Below are 26412 nucleotides of genomic sequence, written 5' to 3'. Positions count from 1 at the left end.
TGAAACTACTGTGAAAACTGTTGGTTTTTTAGAAATGATTTTTTCTGTTGTAAATGAGAGAAAGAAGTGAGACACAGTTTGCTGCTAAGGATGAAAATGCCAAGTCTGCCAGCATATAGAATAGCTAAAAAATGACTCATTCTAGTTTTGATATGTTAACTCTTTTAGAATTAATAATAAAAATATCAAGCAATTACATACCCACAAGCTCTTTATTTTAGCTGATAAAGGCCATTTTTTCCTTGGAACTGATGTAAGAATCTTTTGTTTTCCACTTAATAGGGAGGCTTAATCCTTTAATATACTCTTACACTACTATAAGTACCACTATACAGATTGTCATTGCTCTTGTAATGTGAGGACATTTTGCAAAAACCGTTGGAGACATATATTCAGTGTTATTTGTTTATGGATGCAGGTGCCTGAACTGACTTACTAGGTTATGTTATGCAGCAATAAAATGATTGAAACCCCAGAAAGCTCTAGCATTGTGTTTAGCTTATTTTAATAGGTCAAATATGCTAAAAAAAAAAAAAAAAAATTTTAGTATTACATTGGTACTTTATACATTGTATTTATAGAAAGCTGGGAGTTTTAGTTCTAATTTTAAAACAATTTGTAATCATTTTAATGTAATGAGGTGATTGGTTTTATATGCAGCTTAACTTTTTTTTTTTTTTAATGTAGAAAATGATGAAAGATAATAACTTAGTAAGGCATCTGGATGCTTGTGAAACCATGGGAAATGCTACAGCTATTTGTTCAGATAAAACAGGAACTTTGACAATGAACAGAATGACAGTTGTTCAAGCTTACATAAATGAAAAACATTATAAAAAGGTTCCTGAGCCAGAAGCTATTCCACCAAATATTTTGTCCTATCTTGTAACAGGAATTTCTGTGAATTGTGCTTATACATCAAAAATATTGGTAAGGTTTTTGAAATAATTTATGTATATAAAAATTAATTTTTAAATCTATAATGATGGGACTATATGTAAGTCTTCAGACCCACCATTACTGTATGTAAAGTAAACTGAACTGTGTTAAGTTTTTAAAAGGCATATATTTATTTATATAATGGTTTTTAAATTTGTGTTATGAGTGAGATCTGCTGATCAACATAAACATTGTTTACTTACGTTTTTCTCCTCCTATATTTTGAATTTCCTGTGTTCAGAAACTCTCCACCCTTATAAGCAGAACATGTATTTAATTTTAAATTCTTGTTAAACTCATTTTTGAGAAAGATCAAGCTGTCTTACCATAGTAGGTCAGCTCTCAACTTAGAGAAAATTTTGAAGCCTGATTTCAACTTAAAATAACATGTTTTATATATGCTTGCCATGTGCTCTGTTTGGTTTCTCAGTAGTTCCTACCTAAAAGGTGGTGCTTAGAAACCTTGGTAGAACTAATGCAGTAAAGTAATTCTAGACATGTGCCACCATATAAAACAAAATTTTCAACTTTACAAGTTTTAGAAATCTTATTTGTAACAGAAAGCATACAATGTTATGTTTGACTTAATCTCTTCTAGTGATTTATGGATGAAAATCATTAACAAAAACAATATTGCATGCTGTTCATTAGGGAAAACATACATGAATTGGATGATTGCATTGGAAAGTTATGGGATCTTGGTTCTAGATCTGACTTTGCCTTTTACTAGCTGAAAGTCTGAGCTACCTTCTTTAATTACTGAGTAAAGATGATCACGTCGGCCCTTAATCCCATTGTGATGATTATGTAAGGTGGTATTTCTGAAGGCACTGTGAAGGAAATAAAGCTTCTCACTGCATTTAAGAGAACAATATTTTAATGCATGTACTTTTAATCCATAAAAATTGGTAAAGTAGATTTAATTTTGAATGATTTAGTACTAAAGTTAAGTGAAAACAGGAAAAGGGAATTAAAATTAAGTTCCACTCTGTATTAGGAACCAACTATAAACTTTATACATCTTATATCATTTAATTTTGGGGTCATAAGTGCTCCTGTTTTACAGACGCTGAAGCCAAGGACCACAGCAGTTGGGCAATTGTCAAATTTCATGTAGCTAGTAACTGGCAGGACTGAGATTAGAATCCATGTCATTCTCACCCCAGGCTCCTTTCTACCTTACTTTTCTGTGTCCTCCTTTAAAATGTTGATATTAGACAATTGTTCTGTAATTTTATTTTAGAATGTCGCATTCTGTTTTACATTATAAATTAAATGTTCATAGAGAAACAAGATGATACTAGCTACTAAACCTTTTTCTCTTACAGCCCCCAGAGAAAGAGGGTGGATTACCTCGTCACGTTGGTAATAAAACTGAATGTGCCTTGTTGGGACTTCTTTTGGATTTAAAACGGGATTATCAGGATGTTAGAAATGAAATACCGGAAGAAGCACTGTACAAAGTCTACACCTTCAATTCTGTTAGGAAATCCATGAGTACTGTTCTGAAAAATTCAGATGGAAGTTACCGAATATTCAGCAAGGGCGCATCTGAGATAATTCTGAAAAAGTAAGAGTAAAATGCTTAGATGAATAAATTGCTGACTATAGTTGCTTTATGGAATATTTACTGTATTGTTGTTGTTGTTGTCTTCTTTTTGTGAACATCAGGCATTTGATAGGACTTCAGAGCTTTTTAGCATATTTTATGGTATCCAGATATTTGCCCCTGCTATTCTGCCATTTTCACACTCTAGCTTCTCTTATTTCTTAGTATTTTACTATAGGGAAAATAAACCCATTACATTCAGTCTGGTATGTTTAATGATGTATAGTTTGATGTTTATTTTTAGAAGTTGATTTACTTGTTATTTAATATGTAGAATCTTGAAAAAACCTCCTGGGAAGAAAATTAAGTTTATGTCTCTTTTTTGTTTGTTTGTTTGTTTAAGATGGAGGTTCCCTGTATCACCCAGGCTGGAATGCAGTGGTGCCATTTCAGCTCACTTCATCCTCTGCCCCTGGGTTCAAGGGATTCTCCTGCCTCAGCCTCCCAAGTAACTGGGATTACAGGCACCTCCCACCACACCTGGCTAAGTTTTGTATTTTTAGTAGAGTCAGGGTTTCACCATGTTGGCCAGGCTGGTCTTGAACTCCTGACCTCAAGTAATCTGCCTGTGTTGGCCTCCCAAAGTGCTGGGATTACAGACGTGAGTCACTGCACCTGGCCTCAAGTTTAGATCTTCAGCGCTCATTGTGGTTACTGGATTCTGAATGTGATACGAGAATTATGGAGTAATTTTTAGAATAGCAAAGCATAAAAGCTGGATCTTGAAAATTCCCCATTTATATCAAAATGAGATTTATCATATTTATGCGGCTGCAGTGTCATATTTAAATACTCCTGTCATTTTGAATACTAATTTTTCTTTCTTGCTGTCCTTTTACAGACCAGTAGCTTTAATTTTGCTGTAACATGCTCACATATATTTCTCCTGATGTTTATTTGATATTAAAGGTGGTAAAATTATTTTGGTTTCTTTAATTCCATTAAAGAAGTAGAGAACTGGTTTAAAAAAAAATACTGGTGTAGAGCAATTTGGGAAAATTGGAACTCATTTGAAATTATAGTATTTAAAATATTAAAGTAAATATTTAAAATATACTTTTAATTTGCTTACATGTGGATTATAAGCCAGTATTATCTTAATGAACACTTTACAATTAGTTTAAGAGACAAATATATAAATAAATAACTGAAGGCAGCATATAATAAATTGGTACAAAGCTTTTGGGTGAGAGATCATACTGTAGGGATGGGGCATTTAAGATAGGTTTTGGTATGAAATGAGAACTTTGAGGTTAGGGAAACCACAGCAGGTCGTATTTGGGAGGGGAATATCTGGTTGTATAGTTCAGGTGAATAGTGATGGGCTTTTGTGGCACACAGGCCGTATAGAGCTTTCTTCTTGCCCCAGTACACTCAGTTACCTGATTTCATTGTAAAAGGTTAGAAATTTGTTTCATCCCTGGCTTGTGGGTAGTAGATAGATGGTTTAGAAGAGAATTTTTTTTCATCAAAACTGATCATGCATTGACTCTTCTTCTGCAACTAACTAGCTTTGGGATATGGGGCACATTCTTCCCTTACTTCCGTTTTCCTCGTCTGAGAGAGGGGTTGATGACCACCAACTCTGTGGCACTTAAATGAAATAATGCATACCAGCTGTCTAGCATGAAGCCTGATGGACAGTAAACATACAGCAAGTGTTCCCACAGTAATATTTGCATTTTGATGTGGAGACTTTTTAAATATTGGGCTGAGCAATTAAAATTAAATAAGCCAGATAATGCAAATGAAGTATTTTTTTCTTTAAGTAGTAGAATCATCAAAGCTGTGATTAAAGATAATTCTTGCATTAGGGAACAAGGTGGGTTAGAGGAAAAAAAAAATCAGCTACAGACAGATATCAGTTAAAAGCCTATTGCTATTACAGTAGCTGTAGCTTTGTAGCTTGAAGTAAGAACCAGAAGGAAGTAGTAGCAGGAGAAATAAAAAGGAGTGGACACATTGAGGAGGCTGTTCAGAGGGGAAATGTATAGGACTTAGGAGCTAATAGTAGAGAGATGATCAGGAAAAATAAATATTAAAGTGAAATTTTAGACTTACATCAAAATGATTAGGGTAATGTTGATGCACATTACATGGGCAGTGAAGAGGCAGCTTCCAGGCTTTCATCCCTTAAGGTTTAGGTAGTGATAAAACATTTGGGTAGAATTTTTCAGCAGTGATGGAAAGCTTTGAAAAACAAAATGGAAGATGCGGATTTGGGAATTACCTCCCTAGAAGCAGGAGGAGATGGCATCATCAAGGGAGAGGAGTATAGAGAGGCGTTATGAAAAACAGACTTTAGGTATATAGTGTGATTTTTATTCATTATATAATGAAAGAAAAGGTAGTAGTGTCACTGAAAATAATAATTATTTTAGCATTAACTCTCATTCTGATAGAATGCTTATTTTAACAATAAGTTATTTTTTTTCTTTCATGGTTAAAACAATATAGGTGATGAAACAACATCTCAGGTAAGGGGTTGACTACACTTGGCTTTTTACCTTAAAAGAAGAACACATTTGTGATTTTGGTGTTATTTAAAACTAATGTCTGATTCTGTACCAAAATGGTGAAGTATATATAGTTTATTCTCCTTTGCCACCCAGGGATTCTTTGAAAGCACTGCATTTCCAAAAGAGAAGGTTTAGAGAAGTTCTAGAGTAACTGCTAAATGGAGAACTATCAAATGAGAACCATACATATTAGTTCTGTTTTGTAAAGGGGAGGGTGAAAAGTGAATTTAAGTCTATAAAAATGAATTATATGTAATTCTCTAAATTCCAGATATCAGATCCCATGATTTCTAGGCCTGCCAGTTCACTTAAATGGCATTAACCATTATTTTTTTTAAATTATTGATGTTTGGATTCAACATTTCCTTTTAGGTGTTTCAAAATCTTGAGTGCTAATGGTGAGGCAAAAGTGTTCAGACCAAGGGACCGTGATGATATTGTAAAAACTGTGATTGAACCGATGGCATCAGAAGGCTTGAGAACCATATGTCTTGCATTCAGAGATTTTCCAGCAGGAGAACCAGAACCAGAGTGGGATAATGAAAATGATATTGTCACCGGCCTTACATGCATTGCTGTTGTGGGGATTGAAGATCCTGTGAGACCTGAGGTGGTGAAACATTCTGTGTTCTGCATGTGCAGAATCTCCTAACTATAGAGGACCTAGGCCTTAATTGTAACCAGTTTTCTAGTAAAATTCTTGGTGTTTGTGATTTTTTTTTTTCCTGTGTGAACCCAAGATAAGTGAAATAATAGTACCTACGGTGCCATATGCTAGCTTTTTAAGTGAAATAATAGTACCTACGGTGCCATATGCTAGCTTTTGTGGTTTTTAAAGACAGCCTGTCTTTGGGATCCTATGTGTTCATAGCACCATAACCTAGCACAGTGCCTTAAAGTGGGTAGAATTTTCAGTTATTATTTATCTTAAATAATAGGTGCCATTTATTTGTTTTCAGTCTCTAGACTAGCATTGTCTAGTAGAGCTTTCTGTGATAATAGAAATGTTCTGTATATTGTTCAATACAGTAGCCACTCGCCATGTGTGACTACTGACGTCTAGTTTTCAGTGGGTAGTGCAACTGAAAGACAGGATTTTAAAATTTTATTTAATTCAAATTAAAATATCTTGCTAGTAGTTGTCATATTGGATGGCGTGCAGCTCTAGACTGATTTCACTCTTTAATTTCTTTTTTTTTGCTATTTGGTTTTTCATGTTTTTTAAGTTTGTTGAACAACTACTGTGTGCCAGGCACTATCCTAAGGTACTTGAGACTTAAAAGTTTTGAGATCTGATCCCTGGCCTCAAAGAAGTTACTGTCTTACGTGGAACGAACCAAACACATGATTATTGCAACCCAGTATATTAGTACCTTGCTGGGTATATACAGAGCATGTTATATGAGCAGGGAACACGAGTTCCCAACTTACCCTAATAGCATCTTTTTATTGAGTTCTCACTGTGTGCCATATACTTAAGCCACATGCTTTACATGTAATTTTTTTAAATGTCTAACTTTGTGAGGTATGCATACTATTACTCTTATTTGGCAGATTTTTAAAAATCGAGAATGTATAGAGAGTTAGTACACCTAGTGTGTTAAAATACCAGCTTTGTCTAAAACACAGGTGCTTAAAAGACTACTGTGCTGTATTAACCACTGGAGGGGTCAGGTAAGACTTCCTAGAGGTTAATTACCTGATCTGATTCTTAAGGAGGAAGTATCATCTAAACCAAGAAAGAGAGTGAGCAGTTAAGTATGTCTTGAGCAAAGAAGCAACATAAATAACAGCACTAGCAGAAAACCACTGTTGTTCAGTGACTTTATCAGCTAATTGATTCAAAACCTAATATGTAGCACTCTTCTAGGAACTGGAAATACTGCAGTGACCAGAATAGTCTTGAGATGTATATTCTAGAGGAAGAAGACAGCTAAGTAGGTAGAATGATAGATACATGGACACCGTGTCAAGTGAAAATGAATTTTGGGAGGAATAAGACTTGGTGCCTGTTCTCATAGGCCTTATATTCTGGGTGGCAGGATGGCATATCGGGGGGATGATATTAAATAAGACAATTACTAGTGCAAAAGGGCTATATATATAAGATATGCACAGTGTAATGAAATAAAGTAATGGAGGGAGACTGCATTAGGAATTTCTGAGGATATAGCATTTGAGATGCAATCTGATGGTTCACAGTGGGTCTGCCATGTAAATAGCTGCAAGAAGAGCATTCCAAGCAAAATGAGAAATGCAAGTGAAAGTGAGAAAAGTATTTAGCTATTTTAAAGGTGGAAAGGAGGCCAGTGTGGCTGTAAGTGTAAAGAAGAAAGGGGAGACGAGATGATCTCTGGCCTTACTGGGCTGTGAGGGCTCTGAATTTTCTGAAATTCAGGCTGGGAAGTGATATGATTTATGTTGTTAAAATACTATTTTGGTTACTGTGTAAGACAGGGATTAGAGATGAAGAAGAGTAGAAGCAGGGAAGTTAATGAGAGTATTGCAGTGATCCCAGGCAAGAGATGATTATGGCTTGGCCTACAGTTGTGGCATAGGAGATGGAAAGAAAGGAACGATTTCAAAGTGAGTGGAGATAGAACCAGTAGGAAGTAATATATTGGGTTTGGATATTCAATTTTTGACATTGTTGAGGTGTCTGAGACATCCAAATGTATGTCAAGCATTTGGACCTCAGAGTCTGAAAGTGGGCTAGTCTGAAGAAATCACTGATGAAACTAAAGATCTTTTAGAGAAAGTGTGTAGCTAGGGAAGAAGGCTTTTACAACTAAGAGGTTGCCACAATTAGAAGTCTTATAAAGGAGATGGAACCAGTCTCTAACTTGTATAACTTGGTGGCTGGTAGAGGGTTACCAATGTAATAAGAGAATCAGAAACAGCAGCCTGTTGAAAGATCAAGATAAATTTGGTTTGGGGTTTTGTAATTTCAAATGCTTATAAAATAGCCAGGTGGGTAATATTTGCCATTTGGTCACAGGAGAATCATTCAGAGGTTGTTTTTTTGTTTTGTCTTGTTTTTGTTTTTTTTAAGGAATAGGTCTTCCTATGTTGCCCAGGCTGTAGTACAGTGGCTTTTCACAGGCAGGAGATCATGGTGCACTGCAGTCTCAAACTCCTGGCCTCAAGCAGCCTCCCACCTCAGCCTCCTGGATAGCTGTAATTACAGGCACACACCACTGTGCCTGGCTTTTCAAAGTTCTATACATTGACTTATGGTTTAAACTTTAACATTAAATCAGAATATCTGCAACTTTCATTCTTTGGAAGACAAATCAGTCTATTATCATGCTCTTGGCATTGCAGTTGATGGAGAGTTTTATCTTTTTAAAGCATGTAAATGGCACTTGTTTCTCAGTATCACAAAATGAGATGGGTATTTATATACTAAATTGAGACGATGTCATATGAAACAGCTTTCTCTGAGTTTCTCTATTTTGTACAGTGCAGTTCTGGTGGAGGGATTCTTGAATAATTAGATGTCTAGAACAAATCCAGTTTTTATTGCATATGTATAAGTACTTGGCCTTGCTTTAGTTTCTTAAATGTAAAAGTAGAGATAGTTTGTGAGGTTTAAGCTGGAAGCATCTGATGATTAGTAGGCAGTTAATAAATGTTAGTGTGCCTTTCTTATGTATTATTTGCCACATAGTTTTAACCTGAGACCAATTTCTCCCTTTTACTCATTGTTTCCCTGTCCAGATGATACTGGGATACTACCTAATCAAGGACTGCTTAGATATAAAAATTTAAGATAGATTTTATCTCAAATGAGATAACAGGAGATACATACATGTATAAAACAAGTGTTTTTAGTGTCAAATATATATATATATATATATTTTTTTTTTGAAAAAATAATTTCAGCAGGCCCTGTCCTTTTGCTCATCACTCTGGCACTAGGACCTAAGCACAGTGCCTGGCATTCAGTAAATATTAGTTTGAGTAAATGCATGTGATGTCGCCCTCCAATTATTTGAATCACTAAGAGTTGACTGGGTAGAGGAAAATAACTTTTATGATGTAAATCTTAAAACTTATAGATAAATATATATTTAAATTGCAATTAATTACATTGCATACATGTTTTAAAACATGGTACCCTGGGCCAGGCATGGTGACTCACACCTATAATCCCATTACTTTGGGAGACTGATGCAGACGGATCGCCTGAGCTCAGGAGTTCACCTGGGCAACATGGTGAAACCCCATCTCTACTAAAAATACAAAAAATTAGCTGTGCATGGTGGCATGCACCTGTGGTCCCAACTACTCAGGAGGCTGAGGTGGGAGGATCACTTGAGCCTGGGAGGTAGAGGTTGCAGTGAATCAGCATTGTACCACTGCACTTTATCTTGGGTGATGGAGTGAGACCCATCTTGGGGGGAAAAAAAAGGTACCTTGTCTGGAATGTGCACCCCTTAGAAAATGTCCCCTTGCTATTATCCCAAAGATATTTAATTCAGCAGTTCAGTAAATCCTAAACTCCAGTCACATGCCTGGTGCTTATTTGTTAAATAAACAAAAGGCATACTAGGTATTGATGATGCAAAGATAAGGTAAAGGTCCTGCCTTCAAGAAGCTCATTGAAGATTCAGGTAAACAATAACTATAGTATGACTTGATGACCTGTAATAGAGGTATGTATAAGATGAAGGTGCAGTTTTGTCTATGTAGACCAAGAAAGCTCCAGATAAGTTAGATTTACACTGGATTTAGGATAGACTTCACAAACAGGTAGACTGCAGTCCAAAGTTAGCCTTCAGTCAGGTTATCTTTGTTGGGGGAGGGGAGGTTAGAAACATTAAGTATGAAGAGATTATGCACAAATCTGTGTTTCTTCCTTTTGCAATTACAGGTTCTGTTAACATTGGGCTCTCATTCCATCGTGGCAGAAATAGGCTGGAGCTAAATAGCTCTTTCATTAGGCATTTGTCTTGGGGGTTTGTCATTTTCAACATATTTTCTTCATGTATGTTACCTCCATGATCCTGTAGGCATTTTAATTTGCAACCCCTGCTCCAGTAGGATCCGTGTGGATTTTCTGCTTATAGAAAAGCAGGAAAAGATTTTCTAGGTGAAAGGAACTGTAGTAGTACAGGCACAAACAGTGATTCTGTTACACTGAGAACTTTGTGATTTGTGATAACAGCTGAGGAATCATCGTGTATTTTAAGAAAGGGAGTATTTCTGTTTAAAAAAATAAACTCTACCATCAAGTATATCATATGTTTTAAAGGGGGAACAAACTTTAATTGGCAGGGTACCAATTAAAAAGCCATTGAAGTAGGTTGGGCAGCAAGCAACAGAGACATGATGCAGGGCAAATTTGAGGTAGAATCCACGGGACTTACTGGCTTCTAAGGATATAGGATAAGAGAACTGAAAGAAGAAGTACAGGTGACTCTTAGGTTTCTGCTAGATAGGTAAAGGAAACATGGTTTTGCTTTTAGACACCTGAATCGATACCCACTTTTCAGGTGGAACTATGACTCCTCTTACAGCGAGGTAGGAGCAGGATGTGGATTCTAAAGTCATTAGAATATGATGGAATTAGATGGAAATTGAAGGTATGGGAGTAGGTAAGGTAATACTTAAAAGATACAGATTGTGAGCCACCCTTAGCCCTAAACAAAAGAATACCAACATTTTACTCGGGTGTAATCTGGGTAGTAAAACCAGAAAGGTAGAAAACCCAACCAGAAAAGAATTGCCTAATGGTTGCCAGGGGGAAAGCGTGCTTTAAAAAGCCTTCTGTAAATAAATCCTGCAAACAAATTAGTAGATGACAACTGAAAACAAAGCCTGAGCTAAGTCTGGCAGTGGAATTGGAAAGAGGTTATTGAAAATAGTGCAAGAAATATTGAGTATTGGAAATGAAATCAATCATGAAGTCATTGTATCATTGTCATCATTTGGGGGACTATAAAATAATGCAGTTGTGTGCAGTGAAATGTTTTTCCCTCTAAAAATACCAATTTAACTTTGTAATTTTTTTTTATGTAAACCAGGTGCCAGATGCAATTAAAAAGTGTCAGAGGGCTGGAATTACTGTGCGAATGGTCACTGGTGATAATATTAATACTGCTCGGGCCATTGCTACCAAATGTGGTATTTTACATCCTGGGGAAGATTTTCTGTGCCTAGAAGGTAAAGATTTTAACAGAAGAATACGAAATGAAAAAGGAGAGGTAAAGATTTATTTATTTTTTTTTTGGTTGACAGATGTTTAATATATTAGGAATTTAATTCAACAAACACATATTGAATACGCACTATGTTAGGCACCATGCATGAAATAAATGCAGTCTATACCTTAGGAAGCAAAATACTAGTGTTCTAAGGGATAAAAGAGAGAAGTAATAAATTGGTCCTAAAGGAAGTAAACATTTCTTGCTATGAATGCTATATGAAAGTAGTGGCGGCCGGGCGCGGTGGCTCAAGCCTGTAATCCCAGCACTTTGGGAGGCCGAGACGGGCGGATCACGAGGTCAGGAGATCGAGACCATCCTGGGTAACACAGTGAAACCCCCGTCTCTACTAAAAATACAAAAACTTAGCCGGGCGAGGTGGCAGGCGCCTGTAGTCCCAGCTACTCGGGAGGCTGAGGCAGGAGAATGGCGTGAACCCGGGAGGCGGAGCTTGCAGTGAGCTGAGATCCGGCCACTGCACTCCAGCCTGGGTGACAGAGCGAGACTCCGTCTCAAAAAAAAAAAAAAAAAAAAAAAAAAAGAAAGTAGTGGCGATGAATCTAGGCCAATTTCAGAAGTACAGTATGTATAAGGGAGTAATGGGAGATGGGTTGGAAAGGCTGATATGGAGCATATTTTAGGGGACCCCAAACTCTCTGAACTTCTTATGCTCAATTAAGGAAGTTCTATTTTCATAGGCGGGGGGGGTGTTTAAATTTGGTCTTATAATGATAAAAAACAATGGCTTTTAAACCTGAGTATGCATCAGAGTCACCTAGCAAAATTATTAAAACACAGACTGCTGGGCCTGCCCCACAGTATTCGCTAAGGTAGATCTGGGTCCATGCCCAAGAATTCATGTTTCTAACAAGTTCCCAGGAGTTTCTGATGGTGTTGTTCTGTGGACCACACACTTTGAGAGCTACTGATAAATATGCCAGATAGCTCGTTAGGATTTAAGAAACTATGTTTGGGCATATTTTAACTTTGATAAAACATTTATAGATTGAGCAAGAGAGGATAGACAAGATTTGGCCAAAGCTTCGAGTACTTGCAAGATCATCTCCTACTGATAAGCATACACTGGTTAAAGGTAAGTAGATTTTTCAATTATTTCAGAATTTCTTAATACAGAAATGTGTTCTGCTTCCTAAAATAGTAATAGGTACTAAATATTCGATTGAGTAATGGATATCATGTTTTAATAAAATCTAAATACATTTCCTTTGATATCTTAGGTAAATTGTGTTCCTAAGTGATTATCTGAAGTGTTTAAGACAGGATATTGCTCTGAATATGCCCTTAGTTTCTGAAGTAGGTTCTCACCCAACATCTAAGCGATTTCCATTTCTATGTTTGTTTAATTATTTATTTTTAACCTTGAGTCTATAAAACCGAATAGTCAGGATATTCTTCAGAATCATCTTATTAAAGAGTAATGTTTTTATAACACAAATATTTACTTGTATTTAAGGTATAATTGACAGCACTGTCTCAGACCAACGCCAGGTTGTAGCCGTAACTGGTGATGGTACAAATGATGGCCCAGCACTAAAGAAAGCAGATGTTGGATTTGCAATGGTAAGAATTTACTCATTTAAATATCCAAACGTAATTTACGGACTGGTTGGTTTGTTTGTTTGTTGACTGAATTACTATGGATTTTAAACACTGTCCCTCAAGATTAGTTTGAGGGATAATTAATAAGCCTAAATTGGTTTATAAGTCTAATTAGTTTATGCATTAGCTTTATTTGATGTCATGAAATCTGACTAGATTGTTTCTTTTGAACAATTTAATAATATTATATGTTGACTTTGTATTCTGTTAATTTTTTAATGTCTGTCATCTTACCTGAACCTTTAACAACCCTTTTACGCAGGACACAGGCTTAGAACAGTTGTATTTAAATTGAAAATATAATTGAGACTTTTCCATTCATCTACTCAATTACTCTTCAGTTATTTAAAAAGTAATTGAATACCATCATTTTATATATAATCTTTTTTGACTGAAAAAAGCCTACCTACTTGTTTTCCCCAGAGTCCTCAATTTAAGTATTTTATTTTCTTTGAGTTTCATTTTATTTTTGGAAAATACTGGTTCATAATCACAATTCTCAAATCCAGAACTATCAGGAAACTGAAATTTTTAACCTAAATTTTGCAGCAGACTCATTTGATTGCAAAATTTGTTCTGAACTGATGTGAGGCTGTTATTTGTCCTACTTAGTGTGAATATTCATAGCCATTGTAGAGATTTTAATGTGGTTTTTATGGGGTGCTAAGCTCTTTTGGGAAAATTGAGATACAAGGTTATGTGTCTCATTATCTTTCCAAACTATGAGAGACTGAATTCTGAATCACAATCTAGCCCTAAGGTTTTCAGATGAGAGATTGTTTTTGTGTACAAATGTTTATTTGCATAATTTGTCCCCCTGATATTTTGCTGCTAAAATAGAAATTTAGAAGATCTACCATGGTGGCAGCCTTTCAACAGGAGTGAGAGAGATGGGGAAAGGAAATTATGGGTAAATTTTCCTCAATCAAAAGCAGTGAATCCAAAGATCCCCCACCCTACCCCATCCCAAATTTAAATAGTTGGCAGCTGCATTGGTAGGAGCTTCTGAAGACATGTGAAGCATAGCTGAAGAGGTCTATGGAATAATTAAGTGCTCTTACTTTTGCTCTAGGCAAACAGGCTCGTTCCCTTTAGGAACATAGGATCACTCACTGCTGCTCTTGAGCATTTAGTAGGATTTTTATTGCTATTTACATTCTGACAGCTGACCAGAAAGGCATTTATGTAAAATGAATTTTAAAATAAAAAAAGCTTTCTTCCCAAAACTTGAATGTAAGGACAATGGGCTTTAAGTAAATACAGGTAAATGTAATCAAACAAAAACACAATACACTGGCTGGTTGGTTAGTGTTTTTTAAGCTCTTTACGGTTTTAGGCCCAGTTTTACCACTTTTTTTTTTTTTTTTTTTTTTTTTTTTTTTTTTTTAATGATAACGTGAAAAGTCTGAATTTAGTTCAAAAACAGACTGGCCATGATGGCTCATGCCTGTAATCCCAACACTTTGGGAGGCTGAGGCAGTCAGGAGTTCAAGAACAGCCTGGCCAACATGGCAAAACTCCATCTCTACTAAAAAAAAAAAAAAAATTCACTGGGTGTGGTGGTCATGCCTGTAATCCCAGATGCTTAAAAGGCTGAGGCATGAGAATCGCTTGAACCCAGGAGGCACAGGCTGCCGTGAGCCAAGATGACACCACTGCACTCCAGCCTAGGTGACAGAGCAAAGCGCTGTCTCAAATAAATAAATTTAGTTCAGAAACAGAGAGAAACTATAAGTGCTTGGTAGCTTGGACTTGAAACTACTCTTGTTTAAGCTTGAATTTACTTTGGTTTTGCATTTGTTCAGTTAAAACTTAAAGATAAACGTCTTGTCTTAGAGTTTTTTTTAGTTACAAGAAATCGCTGTTGATAATTTCTTTCTAAATGTATCTCTTATTTTTCAGGCAGGTATAGCATTTTGGGGCATACGTTCTTGATTTGTTGATCTGTAGATAAAGTGTATGTTCTGCTTGTCCATTTGGCCCTTTTTATCCATGGATTATGCATCGGCAGAATCAACCAACTGTAGATAGAAAATATTCAGAACAAAAATATGGATGGTTGCGTCTGTAGTGAACATGTACAGACTTTTTCTTATATTCCCTAAATAATACAGTATAACAATTACCTGCATAGCAAGTTTTGGTCAAAGGAGAGAATCCTTGTCACATATTATTCTTGCCAAAAATTAGTTAACCGTGTATTGCTATCATCAAGGACTGAATGTCATGGTGTAATCCGATAATCAAATACATCTATGGTAGTAAAACCTAAAGTAATTAAAATACTTTTATTTTAAACTTTATTTGGATTAATGCGGGACTCCAAATATTAAGAGACTGTTCAGTATTCCAGTCCAGAAACATTAGAAGTGAAGAGTTGCTGTTTCCTAAAAATTCACAGCACATGGAAATAATCACAGGATAGTGACAAGTTTTTCAGGAAGAAGTCCTTGACTCTGCCTGTTAAGACTGGAAAAGGTTTTCTGGAAGAGATGCCAGTTTAGCTGAGGGAAGGAGAGGAACCAAGAGGCCCTCATTATTCATCAGCGAATTATGTACAAGTTGTTCAGTCTAACTAGAAGAGGTTGTGGTACTGTAATGAGATACGAAGCTAGAAGAATTCACAGGGTGCCACATTAAAAAGGCCTTGAATGCCAAGATAAGGATTTTTTTCTCTTATCCTGTAGATGAACATTTGACAAGCCTACTTCTGATGAAGTAAGTTTAGAGACATACTATGCGATATCATATAACTCCTAGAAGCTCATGTTTTAAAAGCACTTTAACCTTTTGTGATTGAAAGTTTTCCAGACTTGTTTCATCATAGAACTAGATTTTATCTGAATGCTAATTAACACCATAGAGTTACTTTTAGAAATTTTAAGGATTTTGAGCACGGGAATGGGGAGATTTGCATTTGTATAATATAGGTATGATGAGAATCAAGAAATCCCATTGAGTTTAAGTGTGTTAAATATGTGGGACATTGGCCAGGTGTGGTGGCTCATGCCTGTAATCCCAGCACTTTGGGAGGCCAAGGCGGGTGGATCTCTTGAGGTCGGAAGTTTGAGACCAATCTGGCCAACATGGTAAAACCCTGTCTCTACTAAAAATACAAAATAGTGGGTGTGGTGGTGTGCGCCTGTAATCTCAGCTACTTGGGAGACTGAGGCGAGAGAGTGGCATGAACCTGGAAGGCGGAGCTTGCAGTGAGCCAAGATGGCGCCACTGCACTCCAGCGTGGACAACAGAGTGAGACTCTGTCTCAAAAAAAAAAAAAAATAAGTGGGACATTAAAAGTAAAATACTCACAATGGGAGCTGGAGACTAAGATTCTAAAATAAGATTGTTTCTTCATTGAGTATTTTGAGAAAGGTTTCATCTGAACTTCTTGTTTATCAAAACAATGTATGCATAGCATTTAAAAGGTCAGGTAGTTCTGTAAGACTTAATACCAAGTCCCCTACCACATACCAAATTTTTGGCTCCTGAAGGAAAACAGTTTTAGCTGCTTCTGTTCCTTAGTTATGTACCTTTATATCTCTAAATCACATGATTCTGGTGCTTTTTGATTGTTTTAATATAAGGCTTTAACTACTGACTTTCATTAATGAAGATGAGGACTTTGTGCTTTTACAGGCACATAGACCACATTCACCCCGTATACCTTCATGCTTACTACCTATCCCATCATCTGCCAGCAGTTATATCATAATTTAGGTTCGATGAACATTCAGTCCTTACTGTGACTGTAAATGCTGTTTCAACCTGATCTATGTGGTCTACTGTAATTACTTTTCCTTCCTTACACAGCTTTTTATGTTCCCTATAATTTGTTGTCTTTTTTACTTTCTTTTAATTTTTATTTGGTTTGTTTGAATTGTTTTGGCTTAGTTTTTCTATGTACTTAACTCTAATTCATCCCCAAATTATCTGTTCCATATATCGGAGACCTTTAGCATTCTTACCAGTTTTAGTTTCTAAGGGATAACGTCTCTTAACATCTTTCAACGTGCTTTAATCTACACTTGCTATTTGCTGGCCTTGCTGCACAGCTGTCTTCTTGGTCTCCATACCTGAGGATTTTCTTTATCTCTCATTTGTGTTGGATCATGTACTTCACGAATTCAGTTGCATCATCATCTTTGGTTTACTCCCTTATCTGGTGGAGTCATCTCCTCCAGCTGCTTCTTGAGAAAAGGTTTGTCTTAGTCCATTTTGTATTGTGATAACAGAGTATCTAAGACTTAGTATTTCATGAACAATAAAAGTGTCTTTGACTTGAGGTTCTGGAGGTGAGTAAATCCAAGAACCAGGGTGCCAGCATCTGGTGAGGGCCTTCATGCTGCATCATGTCATGGGAGAAGGGCAAGAGAACATTGCAGGTGAGCACTAAAGCAAGAGGGGGTCAAACTCACCTTTATAATGAATTCACTCTTGATAATGAAACCACTCCCAAGATAATGGCATTAATCCATACGTGAAGTCAGAGCCTTCATCATAATATCACCTCTGAGTTTCCATGTCTGCACTTTGCTGATTGAAGATTACATTTCCAACACATGAATTTGGGGAATACTTTCAGCCCGTAGCAGGGTTCATGAGGTTTAGCTTTTTGATAATTTTTTAGCGAATCCTACTCCCTTCTAATTACTGCCTTATCTCTCTGCAAAGATAACCAGTATCCTGAAGATTATTCCTTTTGCCTGTTTTTGAACTTCGTACAGAAGAATCATACATTATGTGTTGAGTTCATCTTCTTTATTCAGCATTATGTTTGTGAGATCATTTATGTTAATATAGTTGTTCACTCATTTTATTAATCTACAATTTATTAATTGCCCCATTCTCTTGTTGATAACATTGTTACTAGTTTGAAGGTTCTAAATGCGTCTTCAGTAGACTTTCAAAAGATCTTCCTTTTTTTATTGCTACCTTCACCCCTACTTCCAGTGCCATGTAAATCTACCAAGTCCGAAGCTGTGCAGGAGGGTTCTGTGATCGGGGGGAAAGGGGGCTACTTCTACTTTCTCTACCCGCGGATTACGATTCAGCTTTCTTGTGTCTGCTGAGTTACTTAGCATTTGGCTGTCTGCTTTCAGTGTTTTTTGGTGTTTTTTTTTTTTTTTTTGGTAGAATCTCCTTTTCCTCTAACTTTGTCTTCATAGAGTTTGTTTGCTTTTTATTAATATATACCTTTTTGTGTGGCTTTTGGAAGGAACTTGGGTAATGTCTTTGTTCATTCCTCCATTTTTAGCCCAACTTGAACCTTATTTTTAATACTTCATTCTTTGTTTGATTTCTGCTAAACCAGAATGTCTTTCCTAGTAATATCTTAGAATAACTCTGTTACCTTCTTTTAATGTAAATTTAAGTCAATATTTATTAGGTATAGTTGTCAACTTTTGTTTATTAATTGTGTATTTTTTGACTATTTGAAAGTTAAAACATTTAGTCTAATTCACAAAATTTTTTTAACAGGGTATTGCTGGAACTGATGTAGCTAAAGAAGCGTCCGATATTATTCTCACAGATGACAACTTTACAAGCATTGTTAAAGCAGTTATGTGGGGACGAAATGTGTATGACAGCATCTCAAAATTCCTTCAGTTCCAACTTACTGTTAATGTAGTAGCAGTGATTGTTGCTTTTACGGGCGCCTGTATTACTCAAGTAGGTGATTTGTCTATTAAAACTTGTTTCCTTTAAATAAAAGTACATAAAATGCCTTTTTAAAAATACATTAAGCTGAAGCTTAATGTTTTAGGTTAGTTAATATAAAAATATAATCCTGTTCTGTTTCTCAAGTTTTTAAACCCTAAAGGCTCCCTGAGAGTTGCTGAGTCCCTGAGTAGTTGTGAATGTCTATTAGGAAACATATCTTTTCTAGGACTCACCGCTTAAGGCTGTGCAGATGCTGTGGGTAAACCTCATAATGGATACGCTCGCTTCCCTGGCTCTGGCAACGGAACCACCCACTGAGTCTCTCTTGCTTCGGAAACCTTATGGTAGAAATAAGCCTCTCATCTCACGTACAATGATGAAGAATATTTTGGGTCATGCATTCTATCAACTTGTAGTAGTCTTTACACTCTTATTTGCTGGTAAGAATTCAGTGTCTAATAAATAAAGCTTCAGTTAATTGTTTCTTTTCCAAGCTAATCATCCAAGATGTTATAATGTTATAAATTTTCAAGAGCCTAAGTTCTATTCCTGACTTCCCGTTTATCTTTCATTTCTTCTTCTGTATCAGTGAGTGCTGAGTAAATTTGGGGAGACAATAAGATAGATAGTAGGGGGAGAATAAAGGTCCTGATGTCTTATCCTGGCTCTCCACTGATTTAGATATGTGATCCTGAGATCGTCACCATAGTTTTGGGAGCTTCTGTTTCCTTGTCTATAAAATAAGAGAGTTGTACTAGATAATCCCAGGTTTCTTCCAGCTCCTTCCATGCTGCCATTTCAGATAAAATAAAAAGTCTAGCTAAGTTTTACTTCGTATTCTTCCTTGAAATCTTACTTGGTATGATAATTACAAAATAGTCATTTTTCGTTCTTTCAGGAGAAAAGTTTTTTGACATTGATAGTGGAAGAAATGCTCCTTTGCATGCACCTCCTTCAGAACATTATACTATTGTTTTTAATACCTTTGTGCTGATGCAACTTTTCAATGAAATAAATGCCCGGAAAATTCATGGTGAAAGAAATGTATTTGAAGGAATCTTTAACAATGCCATCTTCTGCACAATTGTTTTAGGAACTTTTGTGGTACAGGTGGGTAATTGGAAAAGATAGTTTCAAATTTGCCTGTTATATGGGAGACATTAGGTAAACAGCTTGTTCTAGCAATCACTTGTGTGGAACATGTGTGGAACTATTGCCTTGGTGACATCTATAGGATCTGGTGATTTAAGGTATATGTTAAAGAATATGAGAACTGAATCTCTTGTTCTTAGAAGTAAATGCCACAACCAACTAGGCAAACGGTTTTATTTCTTCCAACTATAAAGTGAAAGATACTATTTCTTAGGAAACAAAGTCAGCCAATCACATTAATTGTTTCCCCAGCATTTTAGTATTCTTTTTACATCCCACATTATACCAAAAAAAGATCAAGTTTAAATTTAAAAATAATTAAGATCACTTGTGCAAATAAATATTGAACTCTTTTCATGCTCATTATTTTCTTGATTTATAAAAGAAAATTACTTCAGTTTTATATCTCTACTAAAATCCAGACCTGATTGTCAAATCAGTTATTATCTAATTGGGCTACTAACAAAGCAGTTAGAAATCTATCTGTAGAACTGTACAGATTAACTTAAAAAATAGTGGAACCGAGAAGTAAAAATCACTTGAATTTGAGTGAAGTAGAGCTAAAAAGAAAGGAATTGTAACTTTGAAGTTTTAAAATATTAACTTCCAAAATTATTTTTGATTTTAATATTTGAGAACTACTTTAACTGCCATATCAGAGAGAGCCCTTTCAGACTCACAGGAGGATGAATATTGTTATTTGATTCGTTTTTAAAAAGTATTTATTTTTTGATTAAGATGGGGTCTTGCTGTGTTGCCTAGGCTGGTCTTGAACTCCTGGGCTCAAGCGATCCTCTCACCTCAGCCTCCAAAAGTGTTAGAATTACAGGTATGAGTTGTCACACCCAACCCCAGTTAATTCTTAATATTTCCATGCACACTATTTTAGGCTTTTTAGATAACAAGCAAAGCATAAGCACTGTATTATGAATTTATGTTCATCATCAGGCCTCACTCTTTTCATAAAGGAGAGCAAATCTGAGATCACCTCACCTGAATTAGCCCATATTTCATAGAACTTTGCAAGTTGCCTTTCTTCTCTTACAGTCTGTTTGTATTTATCTTAATAGGTATAAATGTTAACTAGAAATAAACAGCTATGTGGAACTTTTTAAATATTGTATATTTTTCCAGTAACATACAGTCTTTTCTACAAAAGAGTACTATATTTTGAGAAAGACATAAATTATTTGAAGAATTGTACTAAATACAGGGGAATGTAGTTGCTTGGGGTTATATTGGAAACATAAAGTTATTCTTCTTCATCATAAGAATTTTACTTTTTAGTAAGCATAATTTAAACATGAAATACGCAAGCATTAAAAACATTGGGCAAGATTTTACTTTATTTCAGTTGTCTTTTTTTGTAAGAGGGAACCCTTTCCCTGGAGAGGAAAGAGGAAAGGTCTGTTTCAGTTGTCTTATTTTCAGTTGTGACTAATATAATACACTTCATCAGAATAGTGGTTGTTCACCTTATTTTAGAGGACATAAATTTGATATTTTTTAAAGTATATGAATTTTTAAATTTAAGATTTAAGTAAATTTACTCTTGATTATTCCTCCAGATAATAATTGTGCAGTTTGGTGGAAAACCTTTCAGTTGTTCAGAACTTTCGATAGAACAGTGGCTATGGTCAATATTCCTAGGAATGGGAACGTTACTCTGGGGCCAGGTAAAAGTCTCATTAGTTTTTGCTTAAACCTAAAGTGATTTTTTTTTTTTTTTAATTTTTAGTGTGTATTTTCTTTAACAGTTTCATTACTTGATTCTAAATCGTTAACATGGTGAATAAAGAGAGGGAATTCAAAGATAATTTTTTTTAATGTTGTATATAGTTCCAGTATGTCACTTGTTCATTATGATTATGCCTGTACTATAAAATACTGTCCTAACTTTTTATGTGGTTTTTTTTACTTGTTTTTTAGAAAAGTTTTGTAGCAGTTGTTAAAAATGATGTATTTATAACTGGTTAGGATGCTAATATCTGTATCTTTTACTCTATAACCTATTTTTACATTTTCAGAAAAAAATTTTTAACAAAAATGTAGAAAATACATGGCCGGGCGCGGTGGCTCACGCCTGTAATCCCAGCACTTTGGGAGGCCGAGGTGGGCGGATCACCTGAGGTAAGGAGTTCGGTAACAGCCTGGCCAGCATGGTGAAACCCCATCTCTACTAAAAATACAAAAATTAGCCGGGCATGGTGGCAGGTGCCTGTAATCCCAGCTACTCGGGAGGCTGAGGCAGGAGAATCGCTTGAACCCAGGAGGCGGAGGTTGCAGTGAGCTGAGATCGCGCCATTGCACTCCAGCCTAGGGGAGAAGAGCGAGACTTCGTCTCAAAAAAAAAGTAAGGAATACGTATACGTACTTCGTCATTTTGTTCTGTAATTTAATCTAATATGCAGCATAAGAAAAACTGACCTTAGAGAGTGTTTTTATAAAAATAATGTTACCTGGAAAAAGGGGTCACAAAATGATGTTTTAGATTTGAATTGAATAGCTTTAACAGTGTATGTATAAAATAAAGTGCCTGAAATAAGAGATATACCTCATATTTACTATAGGCAGCTTACTTGCAAATGCATGTCATTATTTTTTAAATGTAAGTGATAATGATTTATGCATTTTAAGCCCATTACTATAAAACTAAGTTATAGAAAATCTATACTAACATTTTCATAAATGAAGGTTAATATATTTTATGGCATATAATTTGCAAAAGCTAATTTATTGTCATTCTGCAAATCAGTGAAGCCAGACTTTCAGGGTTTCCATAAATTTAGCTCAATCTTTACATCTTTTTATCTCTTCTTTTTCTTAATTATGTTTCTAGGTTCGGAGGTTTCTTATCCATTTTGAATACCTCATTAATAGAGATCATCTTTTAAGTAGGACCCATACTAAGTGTACCATGGTAGAACAAGCACTGCCTTTGGTGGTCAGGAGACCTAGATTCCTAGTCACTCCATGAACAAGTCACTTTATGTGCCTTGAAGCCTATTTCACCTTGGTGAAATGAAGTGGGTGTACTAGAAGTTCTCCAAGCAGAATTCTATAGCTGACTACATGCTTGTTTCTCCCTGACAAACTCAACTGCTGCCTTAAAGAATGGATGTTAACACATAAGCTAATACATGTGTATTGGTGTTTCTTGTATCCTTTGTGTTTTCTGGGGCATCTGTTTTTGTTTGGTATCATCAATCAATACTAATCTAATTTTAAACTGTTGCGTTTTTTAAAAATACTTAATCAACAAAACTATTTTCAGTGTAACCTTGATGATTTTTTAAAATTTTTGTACATTTTTTCTCATTGAACTCTGACAGCATTAATGAAATGTAAACATGTTTTGCATCTAGTAAGACCAGCTGCCATTTTCATTGTATTCAAAATAAATAGAACTTTAAGTAAATACATATATCAGACCATGGTTTTAAAATGTACTGTCTTGAATGTCCTGATGAAAATGTGAAAAATGTAATCAGGTTAATTTCCATTTAGGAAAACTTTTTACCCTTCAAACTCAAATCTTTTGTGTAGCTAAGAGAAGAATGTGTTTTGCACTGGGAGAGAAAGACTAATCAACAGGATCCCATTACTTCGTTGGTAAAGATAGTCGAATACTCTGACTATTTTTAGTACCTTTAGTATTACAGTTGATCAGCTTACCTTTACTTGATATGATTTATTTCTAAGTTCATTCCCCTGTGTTGTAGCTTATTTCAACAATTCCAACTAGCCGTTTAAAATTCCTCAAAGAAGCTGGTCATGGAACACAAAAGGAAGAAATACCTGAGGAGGAATTAGCGGAGGATGTTGAAGAGATTGATCACGCTGAAAGGGAGTTGCGGCGTGGCCAAATCTTGTGGTTTAGAGGTCTGAACAGAATCCAAACACAGGTATGGGCCTGGTAGAGAGGTAGGAGAGATGATGGGAGCCAGGGCTTTTTGACCTGGGGAGGAGATTCGAGTGTACTTCTTAAACTTCCTCTCTAGCCTTCCCAACCCACAAATTGTATTCTCTTGAAAAGTAATCCTGGTGCCTGGAATGAGTGAGACTTTTAACTGATTATGAAAGAATGTGTCTATATGCCCCTAAGCTCCTTTTTTCCTAGCTCCCCCACCCCCCACTTCATCTCAAAATGCTATTCTTGCCTATAAGCTTTGTTAAAAGTGCCTTTTTCTTTTTATATGTTGATAGATGGAATGGTCCTTTCTCTTGTTCTCTCTCTCTCTTGCTGAGCAAGCTGTCACAATCTCTGATTCCTTGCAGATGGATGTAGTGAATGCTTTCCAGAGTGGAAGTTCCATTCAGGGGGCTCTAAGGCGGCAACCCTCCATCGCCAGCCAGCATCATGATGTAACAAATATTTCTACCCCTACACATGTAGTGTTTTCCTCTTCTACTGCTTCTACTACTGTGGGGTGTGAGTGTGTGTTCCTAAGTGCATGAAATTAACATTTCCTACTTCACACACCTAACGTTTCTCATTTTCTCCTTAATGTTTGAATTCATTGTTCAGGCTTTTTCATAAAGCTTTCTTTTCGTAAAGTGGATTGAGACCTCAAAGTGTTGTCATTGTTGTTTTATTTCTTAGAGGGCTAGACAACAGGTGGAACAATTGCAACCAAAGATTAGATGCAATCTGTGAGCTTGTCTCTGTGCTAACTGATAGTTAATATGGGGAATAAAATTGTAGCTTAGAACTTGTGAAACTACTATAAATTTTTGAGTATATGCCTTTAAACATGTTTATACTGCATGGTTCCTAAAAGCATGTGATTTGAAACTCATCTAACAGAACCAGGAAATTGCATTTTCAAAGCTAAGAATAAACTTAGCATTTTGACTTTCGTCCAATTTGGAAAGTAAGTTAGTAGCCTGAAGACAAGTTTTCAGTCTGTATAGCCAGTTGCTTGCCTTCTTAACCTGAACTTTGTCTTTGATTTGTTGTTGTTGTTGTTGTTGTTTGGCTGTGGGGTGGTTTCGGGGGAAATCACTGTAAATTTTAAAACTTCCTGTGGTATTTATGGTTTAGGGTGTTTTTTTTCCATTTGTATAGTCAATTTAGTTAACAATTGCATCATAGATAAGAAATGTTCTGTTAAGTTTCAGTAGAAGTAGGAAAGTATACTATTGATTAATTGTTGAACCAACAAATGTTGTAATTTTCAATAATTGACTAACATTTTCTTTTAGGTTTTTAGTAAATAGCAAACTTTGTAAAGGCCTTATAAGCTATAAATATTACTGAGAATTCATGGTGCATTCTCGAATATGGAGGCATTAAAGATGTAAACCCAACCTCATCCCAAAAATTTACAGTGATACCTAAGGTTAGCCTTGAAGTAGACAGAGACCTATCTTCTCCCTTTGGTCTCCTCCAGCCAGCAAAGGACTAGAGGAACCTTGAGAAGCTGCAGAGAGGATGAAATAAGGGAGAAAACAGTGCAGACTTTCTACTTAATGCCTGTTTGTTCCCTATTTACTTAAGTATATTTTTATTTGATATTTTTAAAAATGTGGTGAAACAGGCACAGTAAGAACTGTCCCTGTTTTACAGGTATGAAAACTGCCTTAGAGTTTAAATAACTTGTCTATGGCTAATAAGCAGAGGCCGCATGATGTAAAGCAAAGTGCACACAAGTGTTTCAAGTGACCCTCTAACATTAAGATATTAAATTTACATACAGGGACAGCTAAAACTCTTTCTTTTAAAAATTACCTACCTGAATAAAATGGTAACCATAAATTGCCTGGCCTTACACCTGGTACAGTAAAAATGCCTCTTCCTCCCTGTATCTGTGGATTTCAAACTATGCCTCTCTCTCTAGAGCTCCTTACCACCTAGCCCTAGATGGTAAATGTTCTACAAGCCTTTATGGAAGGCCTACCATATGTCAGAACTATGCTGGAACCTCTAGAACCTGCAGTCTAGTAGAGGACAAAAACAAATAGTTAGAAATTTCTACATGGTAGTAAAACACAAACTGTCATAACAGGGTCCTTAGTCTACCCTGGAAAGTCAAGAAAAATTGCCTGAAGGAAGTGACTCCCAAGATGACCCTTGATAGAATTTACCAAATGAGGCCTCAGTGATTATAATCTCGTACTAAAAGAGGAATAAACTAAGGGATTGATAATAGTCTGGTACTGAAAGAGTAATAAACTAAGGAAAGCTGAAATGGAAGTAAGCATCTGTTTATACCCCACAAGAAGGAGCCAAACTCAGACTTTATCCTGATAGACCCCCTTCCCTCAAAATTTTAAATTTGAAAAATTCAAACCTACAGACATGTTGAAAAATTAATACATGAAAATCTTTCACCTGGATTTACCACTTAATATTTTATCACACTATTTTATCTGTATATTAATATAACTCTTTTTCTGAGCCATTTGAAAATGGCAGATACCACGGCATTTTATCCGTAAATACTTCAGCATGTACCTAAGAATTCCCATATATAATCATACTTTATTATCCAAGAAATTTAACATTGATACCATATTATCTAACAGACAGTTAGTATTCAGATTTCTCTGGTTGCCTCCAAAATTTCCTTTATAACTTTTTTAATCCAAAATAATTATTGACAGTATGTGTGTTATGAGTCTGGTCCCCAACTTGGATTCATTCCTTACCTTTATTTTTTATGACTTTGACTTTTGAAAAATCCAGGTGAATTGTCTT

The 26412-nt window shown here is 35.8% G+C and overlaps 1 protein-coding gene across 7 annotated transcripts in view; it reads left to right on the top strand.

Moving 5' to 3' along the window:
• ATP2B1 (ATPase plasma membrane Ca2+ transporting 1) overlaps positions 1–26412 on the top strand; it is a 67982-nt gene that overhangs the window by 33313 nt on the left and 8257 nt on the right. The window contains exons 9-20 of one of the 7 annotated variants that reach the window (XM_065525228.2): positions 688–930; positions 2268–2509; positions 5440–5677; positions 11097–11276; positions 12282–12369; positions 12751–12857; positions 18378–18569; positions 18787–19000; positions 19459–19670; positions 21281–21388; positions 23435–23617; positions 23991–24077. In XM_065525228.2, the coding sequence (XP_065381300.1) occupies positions 688–930; positions 2268–2509; positions 5440–5677; positions 11097–11276; positions 12282–12369; positions 12751–12857; positions 18378–18569; positions 18787–19000; positions 19459–19670; positions 21281–21388; positions 23435–23617; positions 23991–24077 (2094 nt within the window). Of the gene's footprint in view, positions 1–687; positions 931–2267; positions 2510–5439; positions 5678–11096; positions 11277–12281; positions 12370–12750; positions 12858–18377; positions 18570–18786; positions 19001–19458; positions 19671–21280; positions 21389–23434; positions 23618–23990; positions 24145–26412 lie in introns of all 7 variants that reach the window. The other 6 variants (XM_074007503.1, XM_065525232.2, XR_012420476.1 and 3 more) reach the window with 6 other exon arrangements.

Source organism: Macaca fascicularis, chromosome 11 (assembly GCF_037993035.2).
Source record: "Macaca fascicularis isolate 582-1 chromosome 11, T2T-MFA8v1.1".
Taxonomy (NCBI): Eukaryota; Metazoa; Chordata; class Mammalia; order Primates; family Cercopithecidae; genus Macaca; species Macaca fascicularis.
This window is presented reverse-complemented; position numbering and strand designations above follow the sequence as displayed.